At 37.2% G+C, this 24,820-nt stretch overlaps 3 protein-coding genes across 5 annotated transcripts; 2 read left to right on the top strand and 1 right to left on the bottom strand.

Moving 5' to 3' along the window:
- Window positions 1-1,115: 1,115 nt before the first annotated feature.
- LOC110774202 (RNA helicase family protein) lies at window positions 1,116-7,525 on the bottom strand. Of its 2 annotated transcripts, XM_021978746.2 has the most exons (16): window positions 7,178-7,525; window positions 6,952-7,097; window positions 6,726-6,825; window positions 6,420-6,644; window positions 6,171-6,266; window positions 5,482-5,757; window positions 4,700-4,903; window positions 4,451-4,609; window positions 4,178-4,270; window positions 3,737-3,951; window positions 3,295-3,454; window positions 2,880-3,153; window positions 2,616-2,808; window positions 2,341-2,527; window positions 1,536-1,904; window positions 1,116-1,410 (listed from the first exon to the last, which is right to left on the bottom strand). In XM_021978746.2, the coding sequence occupies exons 1-16, from the start codon at window positions 7,463-7,465 to the stop codon at window positions 1,279-1,281; spliced, it is 3,117 nt and encodes a 1,038-aa protein (XP_021834438.2). In that variant the 5' UTR covers window positions 7,466-7,525; the 3' UTR covers window positions 1,116-1,278. The 2 variants fall into 2 exon arrangements, with proteins under 2 accessions (XP_021834438.2, XP_021834439.1); XM_021978747.2 differs by lacking the exon at window positions 7,178-7,525 and having other exon boundaries at window positions 6,726-6,829; window positions 6,952-7,093.
- Window positions 7,526-9,526: 2,001 nt separating this feature from the next.
- Window positions 9,527-20,834, top strand: LOC110774201 (Tetratricopeptide repeat (TPR)-like superfamily protein). 2 transcript variants are annotated; one of them, XM_021978744.2, is made up of 28 exons: window positions 9,527-9,932; window positions 10,051-10,145; window positions 10,498-10,597; window positions 10,838-10,942; window positions 11,126-11,288; window positions 11,572-11,689; window positions 11,776-11,838; window positions 11,961-12,041; window positions 12,180-12,274; window positions 12,377-12,527; window positions 12,720-12,806; window positions 13,598-13,717; window positions 13,788-13,916; window positions 14,003-14,100; window positions 14,207-14,330; window positions 14,933-15,040; window positions 15,987-16,128; window positions 16,396-16,506; window positions 16,633-16,693; window positions 17,278-17,353; window positions 17,473-17,655; window positions 17,756-17,866; window positions 18,205-18,366; window positions 18,466-18,624; window positions 18,822-19,055; window positions 19,282-19,455; window positions 19,705-19,817; window positions 19,977-20,834. In XM_021978744.2, the coding sequence occupies exons 1-28, from the start codon at window positions 9,770-9,772 to the stop codon at window positions 20,518-20,520; spliced, it is 3,870 nt and encodes a 1,289-aa protein (XP_021834436.1). In that variant the 5' UTR covers window positions 9,527-9,769; the 3' UTR covers window positions 20,521-20,834. The 2 variants fall into 2 exon arrangements, with proteins under 2 accessions (XP_021834436.1, XP_021834437.1); XM_021978745.2 differs by lacking the exons at window positions 9,527-9,932; window positions 10,051-10,145; window positions 10,498-10,597; window positions 10,838-10,942 and having other exon boundaries at window positions 11,148-11,288; window positions 11,921-12,041.
- Window positions 20,835-21,800: 966 nt separating this feature from the next.
- On the top strand, window positions 21,801-23,369 carry LOC110774203 (syntaxin-121). The gene is made up of 2 exons (XM_021978748.2): window positions 21,801-22,653; window positions 22,809-23,369. Exons 1-2 carry the CDS (start codon window positions 22,098-22,100, stop codon window positions 23,240-23,242), a joined length of 990 nt encoding a protein of 329 aa, XP_021834440.1. The 5' UTR covers window positions 21,801-22,097; the 3' UTR covers window positions 23,243-23,369.
- The last annotated feature ends 1,451 nt before the right edge of the window (window positions 23,370-24,820 follow it).

The raw sequence follows: 24,820 nt of genomic DNA, 5'->3' as shown, positions 1-24,820 counted from the left end.
TTTTTTTTATAGTTGGAAAAGAAACCCATTATTATCTTTTGAAATAAAATTAAGAAAATAAAAAATCAGGAAAGAGACATAATCACCCACCCTGATCCATTCTCTTACCCTGCGCAGCCTCCCCTTGGCCACCGCCCCTCCCTCTCTTTCTCTTCCAGTGTCTCTCTTTCTTACTTCCTCCCTCTCTCTCTCTCTCTCTCACGCAATTCAATAAATTAACCATATCCCAATCCTTGTTTCTCCCCCTTTTGGTGGCTACCAAAGACCCATCTATATTTCTTCTTTTTGAAGGCCTCACTCATTTGTTGACAGATGCAATCAGATCTGAAAAAGGTTTAGGTGAGAGATGGGTGTTAATGGTAATTGAATAAAATTGGACTCATTTTCAATGCTTATGTTATCTTGCAGGTGGTATTCCACGGGTTCAAGACACCTTGCATTTTTAGAGAGACAGTTAGGAGAGGGAGGGGCGGCAGTGCTGGGTAAGGGGTTGGGTCGGGTGTGAGGTGGTTTCCGGCGTCTTCTTTGTCCTTTTCTGTCTTTTTCGATTTATTTTTTCTTTAGTTTTATTATGAATATAAAAAAGAAGTTTTAAATCCAGCTGTAAAAACTTATGTTTTTTAATATAAAAAATAACACATGGCAAATTTTGAATGGGAGTATCACAAGCTGACATGGAGATACAGTCCTATTCTATAATTTCTCGTTTCTGTCGCTTTTCTTCTTTCATATTGAAAAAAACAGCCTCAACATATAAATATATATATATCGAATCACGTTGATATTATTGAACCACGTTATGACTTGAATATAAGGGTTTGAAGGCTAAAATCCATCTTTGGAATACTAAGGACTCGATTAGGCTCGGAGATGTAAATAATAAAGTCATGTAGATCCTATCAGAGCAGAGAATCCGAACCCATAAAAAATTGCACAACATTAAAAGTAAATGCTTATTTAAGTATATAAAAAACAATATAATAACAACATATTCAGGTAATGATTGACTTAATCCAATATTAAGAGTCATTTAGATTTAAAATGAAAGTAGTTATTAACAATTGTTTATTGCTAACCTCCTATTTTTACTAGAAATTTATTAAACTAAAAACATCATTTTAAACCTTGTCAACAAAGATAACTTATCAAGAGGGTACATTCACACCGCGAACAGCATTACATAATAAGGGACAAAATTTTACTGCAACACACTATCTTCTATTGTAAAGAAAAATGAGTTGACTCCAAACCTGTGACAATCCATAAGAGACAAATGATTTAATATCGTACATTTTGACTATGCAATAACTCAACCACAGCCGAAACCACTCCCTTTCCCTCACTTGAGACGTCCAATCCTGGGTTTTCAATCTTCCTGTTTAGAATCTTGTCAAGTTCACCACGCAATTTCTGCAAGAATCGATAACCAAAGACAACTATTCAAGACATTGTTTTGATTATCTAAATAAAATAGGGTAGGAGCAGCTGCCATACTAGAAATGACAAATTTAACATAAGATCTTGAGAGGCATTACCCGAATTAATTCTAAAACACTCTTTGATGCAGAGAAATGAAGGTAACCTCCAAGCATCTCAATACCTTCACCAGTCTTGCTAGGGATAAGACTACCACCAAACAGAAGTAAAGCATAATCTGATATATTTGTAGAGTCTCGAATGAAAATGTTGGTTGTCTTCACTTTTTCACTATAAACCATGTAAGGGAGAGGGAATAAATGAACCCCAGCATTGACCGATGCAGGATGGATATCAATTTTACCAACTTCTTTAGTATAGAATGCTGTCCGCTTTCCTCTTCTTTTACACTGCACAACATTCGGATAGAGCCCAGCACAGAGGATTGCACACACCATCTCCAGGTCATGGCTGTATTGATTGTAAGCCTGCATGCACATGTTATATTTAGTTAAGGCAGAGGCCACTTTAGCACATCACTTGGAAGGTGGATTGAGAAAGAATAACAGTTGAATAAGTGCAGCATCAACAAGATCATAATTAAAAGGAAAATAGCACTTTTACAAGGAAAAAAACTCGGAGTTCATTTGGTTACAGTTTTATTTTTTGTTTTTTTGTTTTAGATGAGAGAAATAAGAGAAATGATAAAGAGATGGAGGGCGAATAGATGAATTAAAACTGAAAACTAAAAACATTTTGCTAGTTGTTTCAGTTTTTACTTAAATGTCCTTCTATATATATTTCCTGTTTCTCACACCTAACTCTTTCTTCTCTCTCCCTCCCAACTCCCTATCTTCAATCCAAAAAAAAAAAATAGAACACAAAAATGTTACCAAAGGGGCCCTTAAAATCTAAAGAGCTTACGTGAGCACCCCTGGATTTGTCAAGAAAGCCAATATTCGATAATAGATCTAGAAACTGGATCCTCATATCCTCCATCATCTGCAAGGTTACCGGGGATAAAAAGTTATCCCAACAGAATGTTTTTCCTGATCCGTTATGTTTGGCTTCTTTCCATCCTTCAAAAGCCTTGACAAGAGCTATGTGATCACTACATAAAATAGATAAATAAAATAAGCAAGAGGTACAAGATAAACCTTGTAAAATTCAGCAATGTGGCTCAGCTTAACGAGCTTTACCTGAATGAATCACCAGCAAAGGATCGTTTTGCAGCATCAGCATCCTCTTTCCTATTTATTGGTAGGACAAAAGGGTCACGATGAGCAAGGGCAGCTGCAATTGTTAAGGCAGGATTCAGGCATTGAAAGATAGAACCCATTAGAAGCATCTTCCCAATGTTTGGATCCAATGGTAGTGTGCAAAGATGGTGACCTGTCATGTAAGATTTGTCAGTCAACTACCAGAGCTGATATTCAGTAGAGACTTGCATAACTGATACATACCAAGCGGAGTAAGCCCCTCTATGTCATCTAAAGCTCCAATGGTTTTGAGAAGTTCGATTGCATTTTGAACAGCAAGAGGATCTGGTGGCTGAAGTGCCTTCGCCAAAAAAGACCCAACAGCTCCAAGCTGCAAACTTTTGATGTGGAGGCATAGCTCTTGCAAAGGTGTTCGGAGAATTTCAGGTAACTGATATTGGAGCATTGCATCATGGATCATTTTTGGATATAGTCTGTAACAAACTCCAGGCTGCACACGGCCAGCACGCCCTCGCCTCTGGAATCATCACCAAAGCAATAAAATTTAATAAAATGTTTATTTTGACAAACCATAAATGGATCCAGCTTGGTAGAGTCTCAACAAGTTTGACATACAGGTAAGACCTTGAATTCAGTTACTTCTGGTAGTAAATTATACCTGATGTGCTGAAGCCTTTGAAATCCACGATGGTAATAGACAAGCCAACTTGTTTAAAGCATCATAACTGGTTTCCTTTGCCTTTCCACAGTCTATGACATACACAACATCATCTATGGTGATACTACTCTCCGCTATGTTTGTAGCCAGCACAATTTTTCTAAGAAATAGATTTGAGGAAATTTAGTATTTGGAAAAATAGGTGAAATAAAACAGGGGGAAGGAGAGGTTAATAAATTATAACACCATGGATTATGCAGGGTAGTGAATAGCGATCATCAACATGTTAGCAAACAACAAAAGCACGAATTACATTTTCATTCGGTACCAGAACCGAAGCACATACTAGGGTAAGGATAAATAATCATATATAGAAGGTAAGATCAAATGAAAAATTCCAATTCCTGAATACAGGTAGAATTTTACAACACTCTATGCTTACCTTTTGTTGAGGGGAGGACGATCAAAGATTTCGCGTTGATTGATGGTAGGCATGGACCCATGCAGGGGAAGAACCATATACTTTGTAGGATCTCCGAGGAATCTATTTCCCTTAATTTTGTCAAGTAACTTTGAAATGTCATCCCAGCCTGTAAGGAAAACAAGAATTGCTCCATCTCTCTCATGGCGACATATATGTTCAATTGTTGCCTCCACCTACCAATATGTTTTTTTATGCTAATTTATGTTATCCATTTTCAAAACAGGAAAGGAATTCATTATTTAAATAAAAAATGAAAGTAACTGGACAATCATACAAACAAAATTCTGTCAGCATGAAAGCATGCTCATTAGAGAGTCAGATGCAACACAATGTGCAGCATAATTCTTCAAAGCAAAAAAAAACTAAAAAACCATGCTAGTGATAAGGCAAGTTCTTTACCAGACCCAAGTCAAGCTGTGAACCAGACCACACTTCAAGAGACTTTCTTGTAGATGTGCTGTAATTTCTGTAGTGAGCATCAATATCAACATCCTGCATGGCCAAAGCACTATCCTCATAAATACTTTTAAAAATATTAATGTAGGAACTGCTGAAGCTAAAGTTTAAAAGCCTTATACATTATTGATTATAAGTCTATGTTATTCAGTATAAGCAGGTAGATTTCAATGGGAACGAAAATGATATTTAGAATGATAGGGAATGCTGGATTGCCTCAAATAATTCAGTTAAAGGATCCTTCTTGGAATCTTGCTGTCTCCTTCTTCTCCTGGAATTTCCCCCTTCCAAGTTGTCAAACTCTGACTTGACAATATAACGAGTTTTCTCTAGAATGTCTTCTAGAAATAATTCTGCCACAGGGAAAGTTAATCCCTGCCATTTGTCAACAAGAATACATTTAAAACAACAGATAATTTGAAAAATCCCAATGATACAAGTTTATTAAAAGGAAGATGATTATACTGGTATATGTATTGTTGGGGAATTTCCAAAGTATTTGGAGAACAAGTCCGCATTGATGGTGGCACTCATTAGAATTAATCGTAGATCTGGACGCCGAGGAAGAAGGTCACGCAAAATTATTAGTAAAAAGTCCTCGTTCATGCCTCTTTCATGGATTTCATCCACTAGCAAATGGCCCACGCCAGTTAGCATGGGGTCTTGAACCTGTAGGTCAACATCAAACATAAGAAACATAAAAGATGTTCAGATAGTGTAGCTTACAAGTATCAGTAAGAATCCCTGTACATTACCATAATGATAAAGCTTTTAGGTAAAACTAGTACACATAAAATTTTGGTGCCTTTGGAGTACAAGCTTGGCATGAAAAACATGTGCACATAGTTATAGAGTGTAAAAAGGCAACTCAGAGTGTATAAGCACATCAACAATATTATTAAAATTACTTAGAAAACTATAAAAGTAAAATTTTCAACACTCTAGGTGTTGTTTGAATTTATGATCAAGTAAAATATACTTTAAATAAAAATTCGTGCCAATTAATAATTTATTGTGTTTAAAAAAAAAAATCAACATATTAGAGTATAAATGACAGGGTTTGAGACTTGAAAGAAGACTTTCCCTAAAATGATAGGTTTTCTAGAAGAAGAAGAAAAAGGAGAGAGGGATACGCATTTCTTAAAACAACATGGTTTTGGGAGGGTATTTTTACTAACAAATGTTTCTAACATCCAGTGTACAATTCTAAACCAGGTGTCGGAAACATATCAGAAAAATTGTATTACCAACTGTCGAAGTAATACTCCAGTGGTGCAAAATAGGAGTCGTGTTTGAGCAGAACGCTTTGATTCCAGGCGGATCTGATAACCAACAGTTTCACCAAGATTCTCTCCCCTTTCAGAGGATATACGAGCTGCAACAGACACAGCAGAAATACGACGAGGTTGTGTGCATATTATGTTGCAGTCAGCACCATGTAGACGTGAAATCTCATCTTCTAGAATAAATTGAGGAAGCTGTGTTGTTTTTCCACAACCTGTCTCCCCAGAGACTACCAAGACCTGCATTGTAAACAATAAGGAGCATAAGCAAAAAATTGGCATCCCCCGAAAAAGGATCTGTTGTTTAGTAAAACATTTACGGGAACCTCTGATTTCCTCATGAGATTTTGTCAAAAGTACCCAACCATCAAATAGAAAAGAAAAATTATCACAGGTCTGCCAAGCCACTAGAGACCACTAGACCAAATTACTGCACTCCTATTCTGCAACTAACATACATGATGCTCATTAAATTGTTCGTTATATGTGTAGTTTCTCTCTCTGTGCAGATGATGAGAAAACCTTTTTTCTTTTTCTTTTTTCATTTAGACTGGAATAAACATCACAAATTTCAATTCCTACGAGAGTTCAACTTGCATAGATTCTTGATTAAAAGTAGAGAATTTCAAATGAATGCGGATAAAAGATTGCACCTGATTTTCTGACACAGCTCTAAGAAATTCAGACTTCATTTTGAATGCAGGAAGCTTTTCTCGAAACAACTGCATTGCTTTCAAACTATTGCTCACCTGCACATGAGTAACCAATATCAAGGATAAATTTCCCCACAAAAAATCAAAAGAGGAAGAAGAAGAAAAAGAAAAGGAATAATTTTCATTTTTACAATATAACAATGGTAACGTACAATTCCAAACTCAAAAGTACGGTATTCAAATATGTACCTTCATTTTTTCCTGCCTCTCCTTAAGTTGAAGGCTGAGTTTCTCTTTCTCCTTTACAGTATCAGGCTCTAACTGGGAGACAGGTTTGCTTGCATTTACACTAGCAGAAGTTTGTTTGCTTCCCTGGCCAGACCCAGAAGCCACATTAACAGATACTTCTCCCTGTGACTGTGAGCTGCGCAAAAGACTCCCAACTCTGTCGGCAGTCTCCGTGGACATTTTAATCTGTAGAGAACACCAAAAAAAAAAACCATTGGGTATTAAAGCATTGTAATTTGTAGCAATGCAGCATAAGTCAAGTGATACCTCTTTCTGCGTGGAACCATGACGCTCATCAAGATCTGCTCGGTAATCCGGCAACGGAACTTTGCTGACCACAAGAGCCTTCCCTTTATTATACGCATGGCTTTCTTCCCATAAGCGTAAGAAACAAGAAACATGAGACTGTAAGATCAATATGCTTGACCAAAAACATGAACAAGACGAAGATGCACAGTAACTGTTTGATAAAATTCCTCGTTAGGCTACTTACAAGTGAAGCCCCAGTTGATAAGCCATGTCAGATAGGGTTTGCTGATCATTGCGACTAAAATTGCGCTTGATCACCATCTCCTGCTCCGCCCCGTTCTTCATCTGCTCCATCTTTCCCCACCATTCATTCTCATCAAGCACTTCCATCTGCAATGCACACCATATTTATTACCACTAAGACTCTGACTCTCCAAAGCTCAATCAACCAAAACAAGACATAACTTTACCTCCGCTGCTTGTTGCCTCAGGCGCTCGGCTCGCCATACCGGGTCCCACCAGCGCTGTTCGCCACCGCCGCGGCCACCTCCACGACCGCCCCCTCCTCCGCCTCGGCCACCGCCTCCGCGGCGGCCTCCGCCGGAGTTGGGGCCGCCTCGGCGACCGCCTCGGAAGTTGAGGCGGCTGGACATGGCGAGGGTTGAACTGCCAGGGCGAAAGGCGAAGATTTTTGGCGCGGCGAGGAGGTGTCTGGAAAGCGAGAAGTTACTTGTGCCCAAGAGGAAGCGCACTGACATTTATAACAAACACGTGGCCTGCACTCTTTCTCCCACTTGTGAGAGTTTGGGGAAAGGTTTGTGTGCGCGCTGGTGGGAGAGTCTAACGGTACTGTTGTGCAAGGGCACGCGTCCGAAGAAATACTTTTTTTTTTCCTCTATTTTTTTTAATAAAAAATTTCCCTAAATAAATTAGTATGGGAAAAATATGGTTTTGTCAATTTGGTTTTTTTTTGGGTACATTTGTGAATTGAGGTTTCTACTGATAAGGTCTTAATAAAATTTAATTGTATTAGAAGGCTTGCATTACATAGATTTAAACATTGAGGTCCCTCATAAAAAAATTTTAAAAAAAAATGAAAGAAAACCCTAACTGCTAAGAGAGAGAGAACGCTTTGGTTCCAAGGGGTCGTCAGATCTTTAATGTTCTTATGCTTTTAGTGAACCTATGTCGATCTACTCTTCTTTTGGCAGATCTGTTGTCTCATATATAGACTGACTTTGGTTGTGCCTCATCTTGCAAGGCTGCTCTTTGAGGTGTTTCTACTTGGTCATGGTAGATCCATTGCTCATTGGTGCGTTGAGGCATTGGATTAACTAGGTCGGGCTCTTTATGTCATGCCCAGAAGGAAGATTAGCGGTGATTTGTTTTTCTTTTGCCGACGTTATTTCAATTATTTTATTTTGGTTTAGTTTGTTTAATAAAGTCCAAAAACTATTGAGTTTTCTGTGTTTTTATGTCTCATGATTCTAGAAACTTAGTGGAAGTTGTTGGGCATTCTTAGTCTCTTTAAGATAGTCATGCCAGTTAGCAACTAGTTGTTGTCTTTGATCATTGGACTAAATTTGAGGAAATTATGGTGGTTGAAACACATTTTAGAAAAGTTATTTTCAAGTGTGATTCTCTTTGTTTCAGTTTTTCAGTCATTGGGGAAGTTTTACCCATAGTTACTATATTGTTATTGGGATTGCTCTCTTTACAGTATGTATTCTTTATACTTTTTACTCTTATTGATCTAATAAAATTCTATCATATTTTTATCCCAAAAAAAACCCTAAATAGTTTATTTAATGTCTAGTGTACTTATTCACTTTTTATCGTTAAATATGTTATATTAATCATGTGTAAATTACAGCACGTAGTTGTGACTCGTAAATCATAATCATGAAGGAGTTTAAGTTTTGAGAGGGGGAGGTGTTTAAGTTTTCATTGGAAAAAGTTGGCCTAGGTTTTTACAAGCATGATCAAGTAGATCATTTGACTTTCCATTACCCATTACCCATAGGCCATTTGATTTATTTAATATTCTCTCATTCTCTCATTCCAAATAGTTTTCGTCTAAACAAAAAAGCGCTATCCAAATGCATTTGCCTATACTTTGGCCAAAAAGAACATTGCCTATAAATTTACCCATACAAGGTACCAACCATCAAGTTTTGATATTCATAAGTAAACCTACATTAGGGTCTTGGTATTTTCTCATTCTCCTTTAAAATAAAAACTAGCCTCTCCGCAAGCGAGGTTTTTTTTATTTTTTTATTTTATTATAAAAAATATAAATTTATTTTAGAATTAAAAAAGACAATGAGTAGTTGTGTTCCATAAAAATAGGATCAATTATCTGAATTTTCTTTTAATTTTAATTTTTTTTAGTATGAAAAAGTGTGAATTTACCATATTATCCTCATTTAATTAATAATTTCAATTCTTAATGTTTGCATTAACCAAGGGCATTTTTTGATATTTTAAGTGTTTTATCAGCTTTTTGCGATATATATATAGATTCCCGAACAAGAGAAAGCAAATATGTAGCCCACATTGTTACCAAAAAAAATAAAAATATGTAGCCCGCATTAGGGTCTTGGTCTTTCCTAAAAAGTAATTATTGGTAATTGATATCTGATAGAAAATTGGCTCAAGTGCAAGCTATAAATTTTTTGACCAAAAAGAAGAAGGATTTTGTGTAACTTTAAAAATTAACATGGGCTTATCCACCGTTAAATCCAGTAAGCCCACATACATGACCCAAATACAAAAAATTAAAATAAAATTAAAAACAGACAGCTACCTCTTTACGACAGTCCATTGTACCCACAAAACGGAGTCGTAGCTTTTCTCATATGCAGATTCATTTTGCAACGAGGCGCTCCTTCTCATCAGCTCTCATTAATCTTCCATCGACGTCCGGGATCTGAGCGAGCCAAACCCCGCGCGACTCACCCCGAGCCGCATCGACCCGGTGAGTGGCTCAGTGACGTCATTGAGCCCGAGTTGAGAGGGTCGTCGTCGTCGTCGTCGTCACCCAATTTCAGAGGGGAACAAAAATGGTGGATCCGGCGAATACGTCACTTGGCAGAATGCTGTTGGACGAGATCAGTCCCGTTGTCATGGTGCTCCGCACACCTCTCGTTGAAGAAGCTTGCCTCAAGAACGGACTCACCTTCATTCAAATGCTCAGGCCCTTCTGCGTCTTCAACAACATCGACGGTGAACACACCACACTCTTTTTCACTTTTCTGCTAAGTTTTGCATTTACGTATATGTAATTGTATGTTAGGGTTTTTTAGGGTGGAAATTGAGGCTCTTTTGTTTGGTTTTGGTGCAGTGCCCGTACGGACGGCGAGTGATCAACCTTACCGACTTCAGAAGTTCGGGTTGCGGTTGTTTTATGAGTCGGATATTCGGCAACCGAATTTGGAGGTAACTTTCTAATTGTCTTGTTGAGCTGCTGTGAAAATGCGGGAACTGAAAGAAAATAGATCGTTTGAATTTAGGATTTTCGTTGGAATTTGGGAAACCATAAACCTTCACTTCAGCTGCACTATGATTGTGCGGGTAGTTGAAAATACCATTTTGACTAATGGGTATGCCCGAAGCCTAAAATTTTTAAGTTAGTTTCACTCAAGTTTTCTGGGCTACTAATTTGACTAATGGATATTAGTAGGCTTCTATTCATAAACATTTAATTCGAAGTTTGAAAGTGTAAACATATTAATTTTCTCTGGAGTTCTCAACTGTCAGAGCCTGAGATATATTGTTTAATCTTACCTAGGTAGCCAAAGAGAGGTTGAAACAAGTCATAACCCAGGCTGCAGAGAAAGATGTTTCTGAATTGTGCTCTGACCTGCCTCAAATTAATAATGCAGTGTCCAGTAAGTGATATTCCTTATTTAGATTTGTGGTTGAGATCTCAAGGGAGTTTTGTTGTGCCTGATTATTATAATTTTTTAAATTTTAAAAAGTTGTTATTTTATTTTAAAGAAATGATTCAGCATTTATGTTTCTAAGACTATCCTATGCATCTGCCTTTACTTGTTTAATTGGAATTGAGATGAATTTTTGTAGTTTACCGGATCTGCAGTTTTAGCAGTGATTATGGTTTTCCTTTGCAGGATCTGAAAATGAAGTTCTACCATCATGGTTTCAGTTTTTCAACAAAGAGCTTGTACATACTGTGTCTTTTTCAGACCATGAAGCTTTTGATCATCCTGTGGCATGTACGGTGTTGAAACTTAAGAAGTACCTATTATCTTGCTTATTTAGTTACAATTTAATGACAAGGCTCAACAAGTATGGTCCACGCTATCAGTCATAGACACATAGTTCTTAATATGATATTTTCTTTTTTGAGATATTAATTGCCATAGAGTTGTAATTTTCTTGTTTGATTTTACTTGCAGGTCTTGTAGTAGTTTCTTCAAAGGATGATCAGCCTATCAACAGATTTGTTGACCTCTTTAACACCAACAAGTTACCCTCCCTTCTTACCAGTGGGGCAATGGACCCAAAGATTTTGAAGCATTATTTGCTAGTGCATGATAATCAAGATGGCCCTTTGGAGAAGTATGTATCTTTCCTGGCTTTCTAATCATGCCAGAAATTGAATCAATAATCTGCATAGCCATGAAATAAGGAATAATTTGTTGTTGGTTTTGTTCTCTTTCCTAAGATGGGTCCTTGTACTTCTTTCTGCTCTTTTTTGAACAACAATCTTATAACTTTTCTGCTTGACAAGTTAAACATGTTGATAAAAATGGATAAGAGTTCTAAGAGAAATTGGAACTTTAGAAAATCAAAGGTGACAGCCATGGAAAATTGATATTGTTAGTCTTATTTATTTTCGCAGGGCAACTAAAATTTTAACTGAAATGAGGAGCACCTTCGGCTCTGACTGTCAATTACTATGCATTAATTCTTCTCAAGATGGCGTGGTTGAACATCAAGATTATCCCTGGGTGCTTTATGTAAGCTATTCTCTAGTACTCAGATCTTACCTTGTTCTGCACTGGTTTGCTATAGATATATTACCTAACGGTATCATTATTGACAGAAATCTGATGATTTACCTAGTCAACCTCTTCGTTGCTTCCTTAATGTTGACGATTTTAATGAGGTAAAGTGCTTTTCTTTCTCATTATCTAATGTTCTTACAATCCTATGTAAGGTTGATAATTCAAATTTTTTGCTTACGTCAGAATTTTGATCATGATATCCAATTTGTACAAACTGGGACAGATAAAAGATCTTATGCAAGATTTATCAACTAAACACGTTATTCCTTACATGGAGCAAAAAATTCGTGTGCTCAATCAGCAGGTATGTATCTCAATAATATCACCTTTAGTTTTTGGGAGTATTTTACATTCCGGTTTACAGTCTGTCTAATCCTTTCGTTTATATATGCACTTACACACATATTAATTAATATTTTTTATCCAATTCTATGGTTTTCAGGTTTCTGCAACAAGGAAAGGTTTTCGGAACCAAATAAAAAATCTATGGTGGAGAAAAGGGAAAGAAGACGTGGTGGACTCTCCCAGTGGCCCTACGTATGCTGTACAAGAGATTTTATTCCGTTGTTGATGTGTTACTGTGTTTCTTAATTATGCCCCTTTATTCTTCTAATATGGGTTTTACATTCCTTGTTCTAGGTATACCTTTAACTCCAATGAATCTCAGATTAGAGTTTTGGGTGATTATGCCTTCATGCTACGTGATTATGAACTTGCATTATCAAATTATCGTCTAATCTCCACAGATTACAAGCTTGATAAAGCCTGGAAACGCTATGCCGGCGTACAGGTGTGTTTAATTTCTTCTGGGTTTTTTCCCCCTAAGTTTAAATTTCCTTTTTGGATTTCAATTTTACCCATCTGCTTACATATCCTTACATTTGATATCTCTCTCTTTCTCTCGTTTCTGAAAAGTTTATATTTCGTTTCGTGAATGGTCTCATGGTGTAACAAATCTGACTTATCTCATATTTTCTTGCAGGAAATGATGGGGCTTGCATATTTCATGTCAGACCAGTCAAGAAAGGAGGCAGAGTATTGCATGGAAAATGCTTTCAATACCTATTTAGTATGTATTTTTTCTCCCTGCTTTCTAATCAATCGCCAATTGTTTTCTTTGACATTTGAGATTAAGCATCTTTGCTCTGCCACCATTCATTTGCAACTGAGACCACGTCCAAGATCTGTCACCCTATAATAAAAGCCCTTGAGAAATAGGTATCACATAACTGAATGCTTCTCTCAATCTCAAGGATAAAACTCTAGCTAAAATCATATAGATGCTAGTGACCAAACTTATAGGTCTATTATCCATGAATTGAATCAATGAAGTTTTAAGAATCAAGCATATTTTAGTGGCATTAGTGCTCACATCACAACCCCACTCTTAAAATACTCAAAGTCTTTAGTTAGATCATCTCTAGTCACGACCCAGCAATCTTGAGAAGCTGTCATTGAAAACCCATCCAACCCAAGGGACTTATCCCTTCCACAATCAAATGTAACCCTCTAAGTTTTGTCTTCCTTCAAAGGCCTTGCAACCAATATGCGATCTCCTCATCAATTGGATACCAACCCTACCCATCCACCTAAAATCCAACTCTCTCGTCCGTAGTGTATAACCTCCCAACAAAGAAGCTGCATACTTCATTTACAATTCCATCTTTGCTCTGAATGAGCACCTCAGGTTTGCATATGCATGAATTGTTCTGCAGGTTTTCTGGAAGGAAATTTTGAAGTACTGTTGATTTATATTATAATATCCACTTGCAGCTTCTTCCCCCATATTTCCTGCTTTATTTTCTTCTTTCTGGTTGGACTCTGCGTAATCTATTACACATGTCATTGGTTTTCAAACAGAAAGTTGCACCATCAAGTCAGCAAAACGCAACAAGGTGCGGTCTTTGGTGGATAGAGATGTTGAAGGCAAGATATCAGTATAAAGAGGCTGCCACTGTTTACTTCCGTGTTTGCACTGAGGTAATGTTAATTTTTCAATATAGTGAGTTATGAAGACTCGTTTTCTTACTACTGACTAATTCTTTCTCAGGAGCCGCTACATTCTGCTGTAATGCTTGAGCAAGCATCTTATTGCTACTTGTTGTCCAAACCACCTATGTTACACAAATATGGATTTCATCTTGTTCTTTCTGGTGACCGTTACAAGAAATGTGATCAGGTAGCTATATCTCTAAGTTATGCAAAACTTAACTTGTTTAAGTGTTGTATCTTTTGAAGATTAGCTTTTTGCCTTGTGCTCTTCAGATCAAGCATGCAATTCGCACTTATAGAAGTGCCATGTCTGTTTATAAAGGAACTACGTGGAGCCATATCAAAGACCATGTTCATTTCCATATTGGACAGTAAGTTATATGGACTTAGATGCAGCTTTAGTTTGTGTATAATTTTGTATGCCAACTTCTTGTTTTACAATCTATAAAGTTTTTTCATACAATTTCTGTGATTCAGGTGGTATGCTCTTCTTGGGTTATATGATTTGGCTGCAAATCATGTGTTGGAGGTCCTGGCCTGTAGTCATCAGTCCAAGACAACGCAGGAGTTATTCCTGAGGGACTTCCTTCAAATTGTTCAGGTCAGTACTAGTAATCTTTGGATTCTATGCTTGATAGAGAAGGTAAAAGTGCAAAGTCCTTAAAGTAACTTGTATTTGCTCTGATAAACAAACTTACCTTTCATTTGCTAGCTCTCTAGGTCTAGTTTAGTTTAGCATGAATTTTTATTTCCTTGACCTACATTCAGAATGAGTTAATGTCTAACATATATTTACTACTTAAAAAAATATATACGGTATTTTCTTCTCATCCCAAACTATGGTGGGCATGGATGTTAGGTAGTTCCTAACTGTTTCAGAAGGCTGCAAATACCCAAAGCGTTTGTAAAGTTAAAATATGATCCTGACAGGTAACAGGAAAAAACATCTCAGTCTAGACATCCATTGAACTGTTCAAGTTAGAAACAAAAAGTATGGGTAACTTCTTTAGCAAAAATTAGTAGACTACCCTATTTTATGTTTTACTCTTTTATGTTGGCACTTTCTGCTTTCGTTCTTTTCTGAGATTGAGCAATCTAAATTTCTCAAAAAGAATTTAAGCAATCTAAATGACTACAACGTAATCCTTCAGCTAGCTTTTACTGAAAACTGACTGAGCTTTCTTTTGGTTTTGGATCATATAGAAAACAGGGAAAACATTTGAGGTATCAAAGCTTCAATTGCCTGAGATCAATATCTCATCTCTTAGGGTCATTTTTGAAGATCATCGGACCTATGCATCATCTGCAGCTGTAAGTTTTGTTCTAGTTTATAAATGTTCTATTCAATGCCCCCCCTTTTTCTCTGTCTCATTTCTTCATAATTGTATTACTTCTCTCTCTCATTTGTTGGTGCTATTAGTAGGCTTGTAAGTTTATTTGTAGAATATGAGGATGATGTTCTTATTGTAAATAAGGGTTACACCCTCTTTGAAAAAATATATATAAGGATGATGCTGTAGGAATATGTTTGGTACAACATTTCAGTGAAACAACAATAGTTGGAACTTGGAAATATGACAGCTCTTGTAAGCCTCGAGTGCTTTGTCATATATGTTTTAAGGCTTTCTCAAGGTGTGTGCATTCATTCATTCAATGATGTTGTTGTACTTATTAAGTCATCATCTATTTTTGTTGTGACATCTGTTGTTGTCACTTTATGTGTTCCTTCTGCGATGATGTAGAGATTGCCACTCTGTACGACACAACAAATAGAACTGCCTGAATGTGTCGTTTGACATGCTTGACTGTTTTAGTGTTCTTCTGCTGATGCAGTTCATTTGTAGAACCATTTTGTAACACACACACGCACACGACATGGTTGGGTAAATGTCTATTGATGGTTTGCAAATCAATTTCTTATATTTTTACTGATACATAATTCTTTGTAGCTTTTCTAAATTGTGAACTGGTTTTCTGGGAACTTCAATAAAAGAATTTTGAGAGCACTGTATATGAAGTTCTAAATGTGGTAAACGTTGTAAGATGCACTAATGAGCATGGATTACTTATTGAGAAGTCGTGTAACTTGTGCTATGGTCATAGTCACTGATTATGTGATCATACCTTTTGTATTTGTTCAATTTCTGTTTGATGCTGATGAGAAGCATTTCTTTCTCATGGACTTTCTTGAATGACTCTTTAAGTTGGTTTAGACTTTGGATTGTAATTAGCATTATTTTGTTCCAAAACATTCCAGGCAAGTGTCAAGGAAAAAATATGGGTCTCCTTAGAGGAGGAAATGATTCCAAATTTGTCAACTGCCAGAACTAATTGGTTGGAGCTACAATCGAAGCTTATACCAAAGAAGTACAAAGAGTCGAATGTTTGCGTTGCAGGAGGTATGGAGGTGACTGAATCTTAAATGAAGTTGCATGATTGATTTATATAACAAACTGCTCCTTCTTAGTGGTATGTCTTTGTGGCTCATTGCAACTGTATGCTCTGCCGATGTCAACAATGTACTTTGGTGCCTGCCTAGTGATTAAGTAATGATGCACATTCTTCTTTCATTCATATGGAAGAAAGAAAAGCTGTAGTAAGTAGGGTTCTTTTACACTCCATTGAGATACATACCCTAATATTTTGTTCTTCATCACCATACGCAGAAGCTGTCAAGGTTGATATCGAATTCAAAAATCCGTTGCAAATCCCCCTCCTCCTGTCTAGTGTATCCCTAATATGCGAGCTTTCAGAAAACTCTGATGAAATGCAATCTGGTAATTCTCTCTCACTCTTTTTCCCCTCAAACACCACCACTACACCAATTTTTCCGTTTAAATTGATTATTTGTAAGTAGCAAGTCCTTGTCACAATCATAGACTGATCATTTTTTTATGATGCAGATGCAAATAGCTTGTTGGTGGGGCTTCAGAATGATGGTGAATCTACTAAATTAAACCATAGGTGCGTACACAATTGTTTATAATTACTAATTACTTTCGGTCTTTTCTAAGGCATTGGTGAGGCATCTGATGTTTCCTCTCCTTTTCTCCGTTGGCTATACTAGTATCAACCTGTAGAAAAACTCCAATTCGGTCAGTAATACGGCTGACTGCGTGCTTCTATATTTGGTCCCCATTTGCACAACTGGTTGCTTTTTAATATGGACCGGTTTGTTGTGTTTGTAAAATGAGTTTTGGCTTAGCCAAATTCGGGCCTTATATTGGGATGATTTTAACATGCTATATTGCATGTTTTTAATGGGTTCTAGGCTGCCTCATGGACTTCTAAAGGTGGGGCATAAAAATAAGTGTGCCTGTTTGCTCTTAAACCATAACCAAGTGTATATTTCTTATTTTAAAACTTTGAGGCCCAAAGGTATACTCCTGCATGCTTTGATAATTAGGCTTTGCCTTGCAGGTAGTAAAACACCTCAATCATGCCTTTGTCTTTGAAGAAATTTCTTATTTGTCTATATCAGTATCCCTATTCCGGTTCTCATCATGTTTGCACCTGCTAACATTGATTTTTTTGCTGGAGTTTTACAGGGATGTAAACTTTGAGAATTCTTTACTTTCTGTGTCGGATGTTGGCTTTTCATTAAGGGGAGGTGAAACAACTGTGGTGAGTACTTCATTTGAGTTGTCAAAGTAATGCCAAACAAAGTGTTAATAAGATTGTCCTCACGGTAAATTTTAAATACTTATGGAATTCTGCTTATTGTCAGTTCCTGTTACTTTCAGGTGCAACTAACGGTTACGCCTAGAGTAGAAGGCATTTTACAAATTGTTGGTGTAAAGTGGAAATTGTCAGGTTTTGTTGTTGGTTTCCATAAATTTGAGACTAACCCTGTGAAGATGATAAGAAAGCGAGTACAGAAGGCCAAGCATCCTCATAGTGATAATTTAAAGTTTGTAGTTGTTAAGGTGCTTGCCCTCGCCCCTCCTTTTTGTTCCACCTTCAGATTTGCAATGTAAACTAAGTTTGGGCATCTTTTCCATCTAACTATATTCTTTCCAATGTCAGAGTGTACCAAAGCTTGAGGGTGTCATTCATCCACTACCTAAAAGGGCATATGTGGGAGATTTACGGAATCTTGTGTTGGAGTTGAGGAACAAATCTGAATTTGCAGTGAAGGTATGGGTTATTTTTCACTCTATGTTCTCAATGATGATCCTTGGTAGGTGGTTTGTCCATGTATGTTTCTGTAGAATGTATCTTGCAGTGTTGACTTTTATGGATAGTTTATTTCCTGTCATTTAGGATGTAGTCTAGGTATTCGGCTTGAACTATGTTTGATCACTTTGAGTTGCGTTGTTATGTAGATACCATTGAGGTAATGATTACACACTATTACATTCATGCTCTTGAACAACAGATTTACCCTGCTCGCCTTTATGTCATGCAGGGGCTAACTTTGTGCATTGATGCATCCAATGTGTTTAATGTGCTTATATGGCTTAATATGCTTGCAGAATCTGAAAATGAAGATTAGTCATCCTAGATTCCTGAATATCGGGAAGCGAGAAAGTTTGAACACAGAGTTTCCTGCTTGCTTAGAAAAGACAAATTCTGATCATTCTGGTGTTCCTGCTAACCATACTGACGTTTCTCATTCCATGTTTCTATTTCCAGAGGTCAGTACCATTTTGTCGTGATGTTTATCTTTTGATGATTTATTATGAGTCTTTAACTTGGCATTTTCTGGTCTTGTGGTCTTTATCTCTTTATTTCAGGACACGATAATTCAAGGGGAAACACCATTATTGTGGCCTCTTTGGTTTCGGGCAGCTGTTCCTGGGAACATTTCCTTGTGCATAACTATATATTATGAGATGGGAGATATTTCAAGCACCATGAGATATCGCACTTTACGCATGCATTACAACTTACAGGTGTGTGCATCAATATCAATTGTGAAAGTTTCTTGATATGGTTCACTTTTCTAAGTATAATTTGATTGTTTTCCTATTATTGTGAAGGTCTGAGTTTTATTTTGTTGGTGATTTACACATTCCTTTGTAAATCAATGTAATATTTTCAAATGAATGCCTACCTTCAAATATGTTAATTTTAAAATTCATTTTCATAGGTATTGCCCTCATTAGATGTGTCATTCCAAATCAGTCCTTGTCCATCAAGATTGCAAGAGTTCCTTGTGCGCATGGATGTTGTCAACAAGACCAGCTCAGAGAGTTTCCAGGTTCATCAGTTGTCGTCCGTTGGGCACCAATGGGAAATCTCATTACTTCAACCTGTTGATGCCATCTTTCCTTCACAATCTTTAATGGCTCATCAAGCGTTGTCTTGTTTCTTTATGCTCAAGGTTTGTGCGGTGCTGATACTGTGGTTTTGTCTTTTTATATAATTGTTCTATATGACTTGCCATTTGATTTACATTTTTGCATAACACCTCACAATAATTGCAATCTGGTTAAGAAGACCCGAGGGTTTGGCTAATATATAGAATTATATTTGTTTTGACATCAGCAACTTAAGTTCTTATTTTCCTTTTCCCCCTTTTATTCTAATGAATTACCTTTTGGATTCAGAATCATGGCAAGCCATCAACTTCTGAAGATGAGATATCTTCTCATTTCCGACTTCAGGGAACTGATGTGAGATTGGGTACTCAGGGCAGTAGTGAACCGCTTTTTGATATAGCTAGCTCTCCCCTGGCAGATTTCCACCATTGTGAAAGACTGCACCAAGAAATTTTACATAAGGTTGATAGAATTCTTGCTATAACGGTTCTAACATCTTTCTCTGTTCAATATTACTGATCAAATTACTTGGATTTGATTGTTTCCTGAATCACCATGTTTTGAAGGGCAACTAAAGTGCTGGATAATAATTAGTCCTTGTTGATTGTGATTTGGGCATCAGACATATATGACCCATTAATATGCTTTTGTACATTATTGATGCTTTTTGGCATTTAACCATATTGAGCTTTTTCTTTCTGTGTGGATCAGGGAGACACCAGTACAGTTGACTTCATATTGATTTCTCGGCCTCTGAAGAATGACAATAATCCTGTGGGTTCCGATCCACCACATCTTTTTTCTCATCATGCGTGTCACTGCAGGCAAGTACTGTTTCAATATCAAAGGTTTTGATTATGAATCTGAAAACTATCTTGTTTGTTTTTCCTTTTCTATCTTTTGCTGTCTTTCTTTGCTTAACTTTTATTTCCTATTTTAAGGTTATGTTACGCTGACATATGTTTTGGCCGTTAATTGTACAGTACTGCAAGCACAAGTTCTATATCATGGCTAGTTGACGGACCTCGAACCATATATCATGACTTCTCTGCTCCTTTCTGTGAAATAAATCTTAGCATGACTTTATTCAACTCATCGGATGTCGTTGCGTCTGTACACATAAACACCTTGGACTCCAGTACTAGTGATAATTTAAATGATGCAACTCCAGTTCAACCGGCCACGTCTTCTGACAACCAAGAAGGGTGGCATGACCTCTCCTTAGTGACTGACATCAAGGTGACGTCTGATGTCCTTAAAGTCCGGACAAGTAAATCAACGCCGGTGGAGAGTGCATCCTCGTTTATTTGGTCTGGGTCAAGCTCTACCAGAGTCCAACTTGAGCCTATGTCAAGAACTGAAATTCCTCTTCAAGTTTGTGTATTCTCTCCCGGGACTTATGATCTGTCAAACTATGTTTTGCATTGGAATCTTTTAGTTTCTAATGATCAAGGAAACCGTGATAGAAGATCGTCTGGGAAATGCCAGGGATATCCCTATTACCTTACAGTGCTCCAGTCAGATTAAAATTTTCATTCATTTTTGCTTCCTTCTCAATTCTCAATTATAGGAATCACGGGTGTACTATGTTATGTATCTTTGGCCTGTAAATTGTTATGTTTGTGTATCTTTTGTTTTTCTTCTTTTTCTTTTTCACCAGAATAGGAATATTATGAAAGGCTTAGGAAAGGTAGGAGATGAAATAAAATTATTTTATGTTCTCTGAATAATAATAGCAATGAATGTTTAATTGGTGTATTGCCAAATTATTGTACACGAATGTAACCATTTGAATAGAAAAATATGATCTCTATGCATTTTCATGCGTATTTTGTTACTTAGCGAAATTTACGCAGGTTTCTTTTAGTCCGCGGATTGTTTATGTTTTTGGCCAAATGAATCTGTTTATGCTGCGCTTGTGCAAATACTTCCTTAGGAGTAACGCACGGGGTTGATTGTGAACCCTAAAATACGTTCTTTTGTGTTTGAAAACTGTCTTGGTAGTTAGTAACCAAATAGAACCAAATAAGATTGCAACCTTCCCCACAAAAGTGAGACCATATGAAGTCAAAAATAATTATTTTAAAATAATATTATTTAGGCAGGCATCCTTTTAAGTCAATCCATGCTTGTAGTAGGTTCCATCTATAATCACATTCCATTTGGCAAACAGCAAAATGGGAGGTTTTTTTATATTATGCAAACAACGAAACAGCATAGAAAGACAAATGCCGAATAAAGACGCCACCAGGTCTCTTGTTTTAGGAAGATATTTGCAAGCCATCCCTCTATGTACATAAATCATAGTCTCGTATGTGCGCGTAATTTCTTTTTTGTGCTCTTCATCTGGATGGAGTGATTCCGAATCGGGGATTTGGATGACATTATGAGGTTAAATTGTTTATTTAGACTACTATAATCATGTATCTCATATATTAATAAGAGGAAAAATGAAAAGAAAGAAAACAAATACATTTCAAATTAATCCTTGCATATATTAATTTCAAATTCATTTTAAATGTACTATATCTTATTATTTCAAATCTGTCATCGTTGAATTGTAATCGAATCTTACAATTTAACCTTATAATGTCATTCAAATCTCTATATTTAGAATCCGTGAGCCGGTTAATTACCCAGTGATTAGGATAGGAGTTCCCACACAAAAAAATCACAATTAACATTCAAATAAATCGAAGCCAATTTTCCCAATTTCCTTTTTCCCTCACGCGTTTTTTAGTCCCAAACAAGTAACAAGCCCAATTGCTACAAAGTCATCATTAGATTCGTGGATAGGACTGGGTCTCCTCTATCAAAAGAGAGATAGAGTTAGTTCACCTTCTAAGAAACAACCTCTTTCATTTTCAGAAACAAAATCCACAACACCGCGTCCACGTCTCTACGTCTCTTCTCTTCTCTCGTCCTGCAGAAGAAGACTCAGACACCCCGTTGACTAATTACACCCAAACCAAACACCCCTCTGCCCCTTCCTCTTCAAAACCTCACGAGATTTCGTCTCTCCATTTACTCCCATTCTACTATCGATTCAATCGGATTTCGATTTCGATTTCAATTTTGATTTTTGGATTTGAGAAGCAGCAGCCATGAACGACTTGTTCTCGGGCTCGTTTTCGCGGTTCCGGAGCGAGCAGAACACGAATGACGATCACGTGATCGAGATGTCGTCGGCGGCGCCGAGCACCGGAGGCGTCAACCTCGATAAGTTCTTCGGCGACGTGGAGTCCGTTAAGGACGAGCTCAAGGAGCTGGAGCGCCTCCACCAGAACCTCCAGTCCTCTCACGAGCACAGCAAAACGCTCCACAACGCCAAGGCTGTCAAGGACCTCCGATCTCGCATGGACGCCGACGTCACCCTCGCCCTCAAGAAGGCCAAGGTCCTCAAGGTCCGCCTCGAGGCTCTTGACCGCTCCAACGCCGCCAACAGAAGCCTCCCCGGCTGCGGACCCGGTTCGTCCTCGGATCGGACCCGGGTCTCCGTCGTCAACGGCCTCCGCAAGAAGCTCAAGGACTCCATGGACAGCTTCAACTCCCTCAGGCAGAAGATCTCGTCCGAGTACAGAGAGACGGTGCAGCGCAGGTACTTCACCGTCTCCGGCGAAAATCCCGATGAGAAAACCCTCGACCGCCTCATCTCCACCGGTAAGGGCAATCCGTCACTTGTTTTTTGCTCTTTCCACAATTTCTTTGATGCAAGTGGGCGGATTCACGGCGGTTGCCAACCGGCCTAATCCACGTCTGCCCCTTTTTAAAATTTTCTTGCTTGATTTATGATTGAATTTTAATTAATTTTGCAGGAGAGAGCGAAACGTTTCTGCAGAAGGCTATACAGGAGCAGGGGAGGGGCCAGGTTCTGGACACGATCCATGAGATCCAGGAGCGGCACGACGCCGTAAAGGACATGGAGAAGAATCTGCAGGAGCTGCACCAGGTGTTCCTGGACATGGCGGTGCTGGTGCAGGCGCAGGGGGAGCAGCTGGACGACATCGAGAGCCACGTGGCGAGGGCCAACTCGTTCGTGAGGGGCGGGACCCAGCAGCTGAACAAGGCCAGGTTTTACCAGAAAAACACCCGCAAGTGGACTTGCTTCTTGATCATTTTGCTGCTGGTTATTGCGTTGATTGTTATTCTGAGCTTGAAGCCCTGGAACTGGAACAATGGAAATAATAATAATAATAATAATAATAATAATAATAATCCCACACCTTCTCCACCACCACCAGCAGTATAGGAGATACCAGTTTTGTCACATTGATTTCATATATTTTTTTTCTATCTTTTTGAATTGGGTTTGTTCATTTTCTCTGTAATTAAATTACATGCTCTTCTGGGTATAGCTTGCCTATTTTCTTGGGGTATTTTTTATTTTATTTTTTTGCATTTTCTATTTTCTTTTCATGATGCACAAAATAATAATGAGTTTCTGTTAGGTGAAACAGGGTTTTCAGTGACTGTGTGATGTGAGTGTAGAAGCTTTGAGGAGTTGTGGTCAAGTGGGCAGAGCAATATTGACTCTAATTTCTTAACTTCAAGGATGAGGCAATTGGGTGATCAATCAATACATTTGTGAATACTAATAAATGTAGCAAAATAGAAAAAAATAGACAGCTTTCAACATTTTTGTAGGTTTATATTCTGAGAATTTAGATGAGTGATAAATTGGTCCCTAAATTAATAAATATCAACGTTAGAAATGGTTCAAAAGAATTCATGTATTGGATTACCGGGCATAAGAAAACGACTTAAGCTTATAGTTGTTAGTTTAATGAATACAAGCGATGGTCTATTCATAGAAAGAAAAAAAAAAGTTCAATGGGTGTATCCAATTCAAAATTTTAACGACTTTTATAGAATTTAAAAGTTGGGAGATATTTTACCCCAAAAAAAAATGGTTTGGAGATATTCAATTTAGATTTTTAAAGAGTTTATAAAAGTCCGGTGATATTCAATTGTGAGAAGTTTGGTGGTTTTCAGTTGTGACTTTTAAAATCAATATAATTATTTTGGGAAATATTTTTGCTCATAACTTTAACCTAAGGTATGGACCTAATCATAGTTAACTTTCTGCTTTGTATTTATGGAATCATGATTATGCTCATAGACACGTATCATGTGTTGAGAAAGGTGATGAGGGTACACCTTGGATTAAAGTGGTGAGCAAAAATGCTTTCATTATTTTGTGTGTAAATAATCTAATGTACCTTTCGTTTTGGTTGCAAACTAATCAAAACAATTAATTTCCGTACCCGTAACGAAATTGTGAACACTACTTCCACATCAATAAATAAAAAATTACAATTTACAAGTTCATAACCATCAAAATGAAATTTAGACATAAGTCACAAAACTATATGAGGTTTAACTGAATCCCAAAAAGGATTTTGAAATGAGATTACGTCCAAAACAAAACCAATATTTTATCAAATACAAAAACCCGATTGTTTTATTTCACAACTTTTAACATTATGTTCTTTGTCAACTAAAGTTGTTACTAATGAACTTTTAACTTATTGGAGGAGGTCGGTCTAATTTTGTACACAACTTGGATCTTCCTAAATTAATCCAACTTGTATACATAAACACACATATAAATATAGGAAAATAAGTATCAAATAATTCTTAACGTAATGGTACTTCTCTTATCAATGTTAATAAAACGTTTATACTTACTACGCATACCCTGAACAAAAGAGCCAAATGAAACCTTCAGAAAATAATTATCATAGTCCTGAATTGCTCCAAATAGACACTAGAAGGGTGGAAAAAACATGGGTTCTTTCCTTTTGCTGCTAAAGGAACACGTACTTGG

The sequence above is a fragment of the Prunus avium genome, chromosome 7, assembly GCF_965620075.1.
Source record: "Prunus avium chromosome 7, drPruAviu1.hap1.1, whole genome shotgun sequence".
In the NCBI taxonomy this organism is placed as follows: Eukaryota; Viridiplantae; Streptophyta; class Magnoliopsida; order Rosales; family Rosaceae; genus Prunus; species Prunus avium.
The sequence above is the reverse complement of the archived record's forward strand: the minus strand, read 5'-3'. Positions and strand labels throughout refer to the sequence as shown.

Bases quoted from the DNA above. Each gene is read 5' to 3' on its own strand.
- LOC110774201 (XM_021978744.2), top strand. From the start codon at position 9,770: ATGGTGGATCCGGCGAATACGTCACTTGGCAGAATGCTGTTGGACGAG. The intron at 17,867-18,204 runs GTATGGGTTATT...ATATGCTTGCAG, and splicing joins AATCTGAATTTGCAGTGAAG to AATCTGAAAATGAAGATTAG. The intron at 18,367-18,465 runs GTCAGTACCATT...TCTTTATTTCAG, and splicing joins CCATGTTTCTATTTCCAGAG to GACACGATAATTCAAGGGGA.
- LOC110774202 (XM_021978746.2), bottom strand. From the start codon at position 7,465: ATGTCAGTGCGCTTCCTCTTGGGCACAAGTAACTTCTCGCTTTCCAGA. The intron at 6,826-6,951 runs GTAAGTAGCCTA...ATGGGAAGAAAG, and splicing joins TATCAACTGGGGCTTCACTT to CCATGCGTATAATAAAGGGA. The intron at 1,411-1,535 runs GTAATGCCTCTC...CGATTCTTGCAG, and splicing joins GTGTTTTAGAATTAATTCGG to AAATTGCGTGGTGAACTTGA.
- LOC110774203 (XM_021978748.2), top strand. From the start codon at position 22,098: ATGAACGACTTGTTCTCGGGCTCGTTTTCGCGGTTCCGGAGCGAGCAG. The intron at 22,654-22,808 runs GTAAGGGCAATC...TTAATTTTGCAG, and splicing joins CGACCGCCTCATCTCCACCG to GAGAGAGCGAAACGTTTCTG.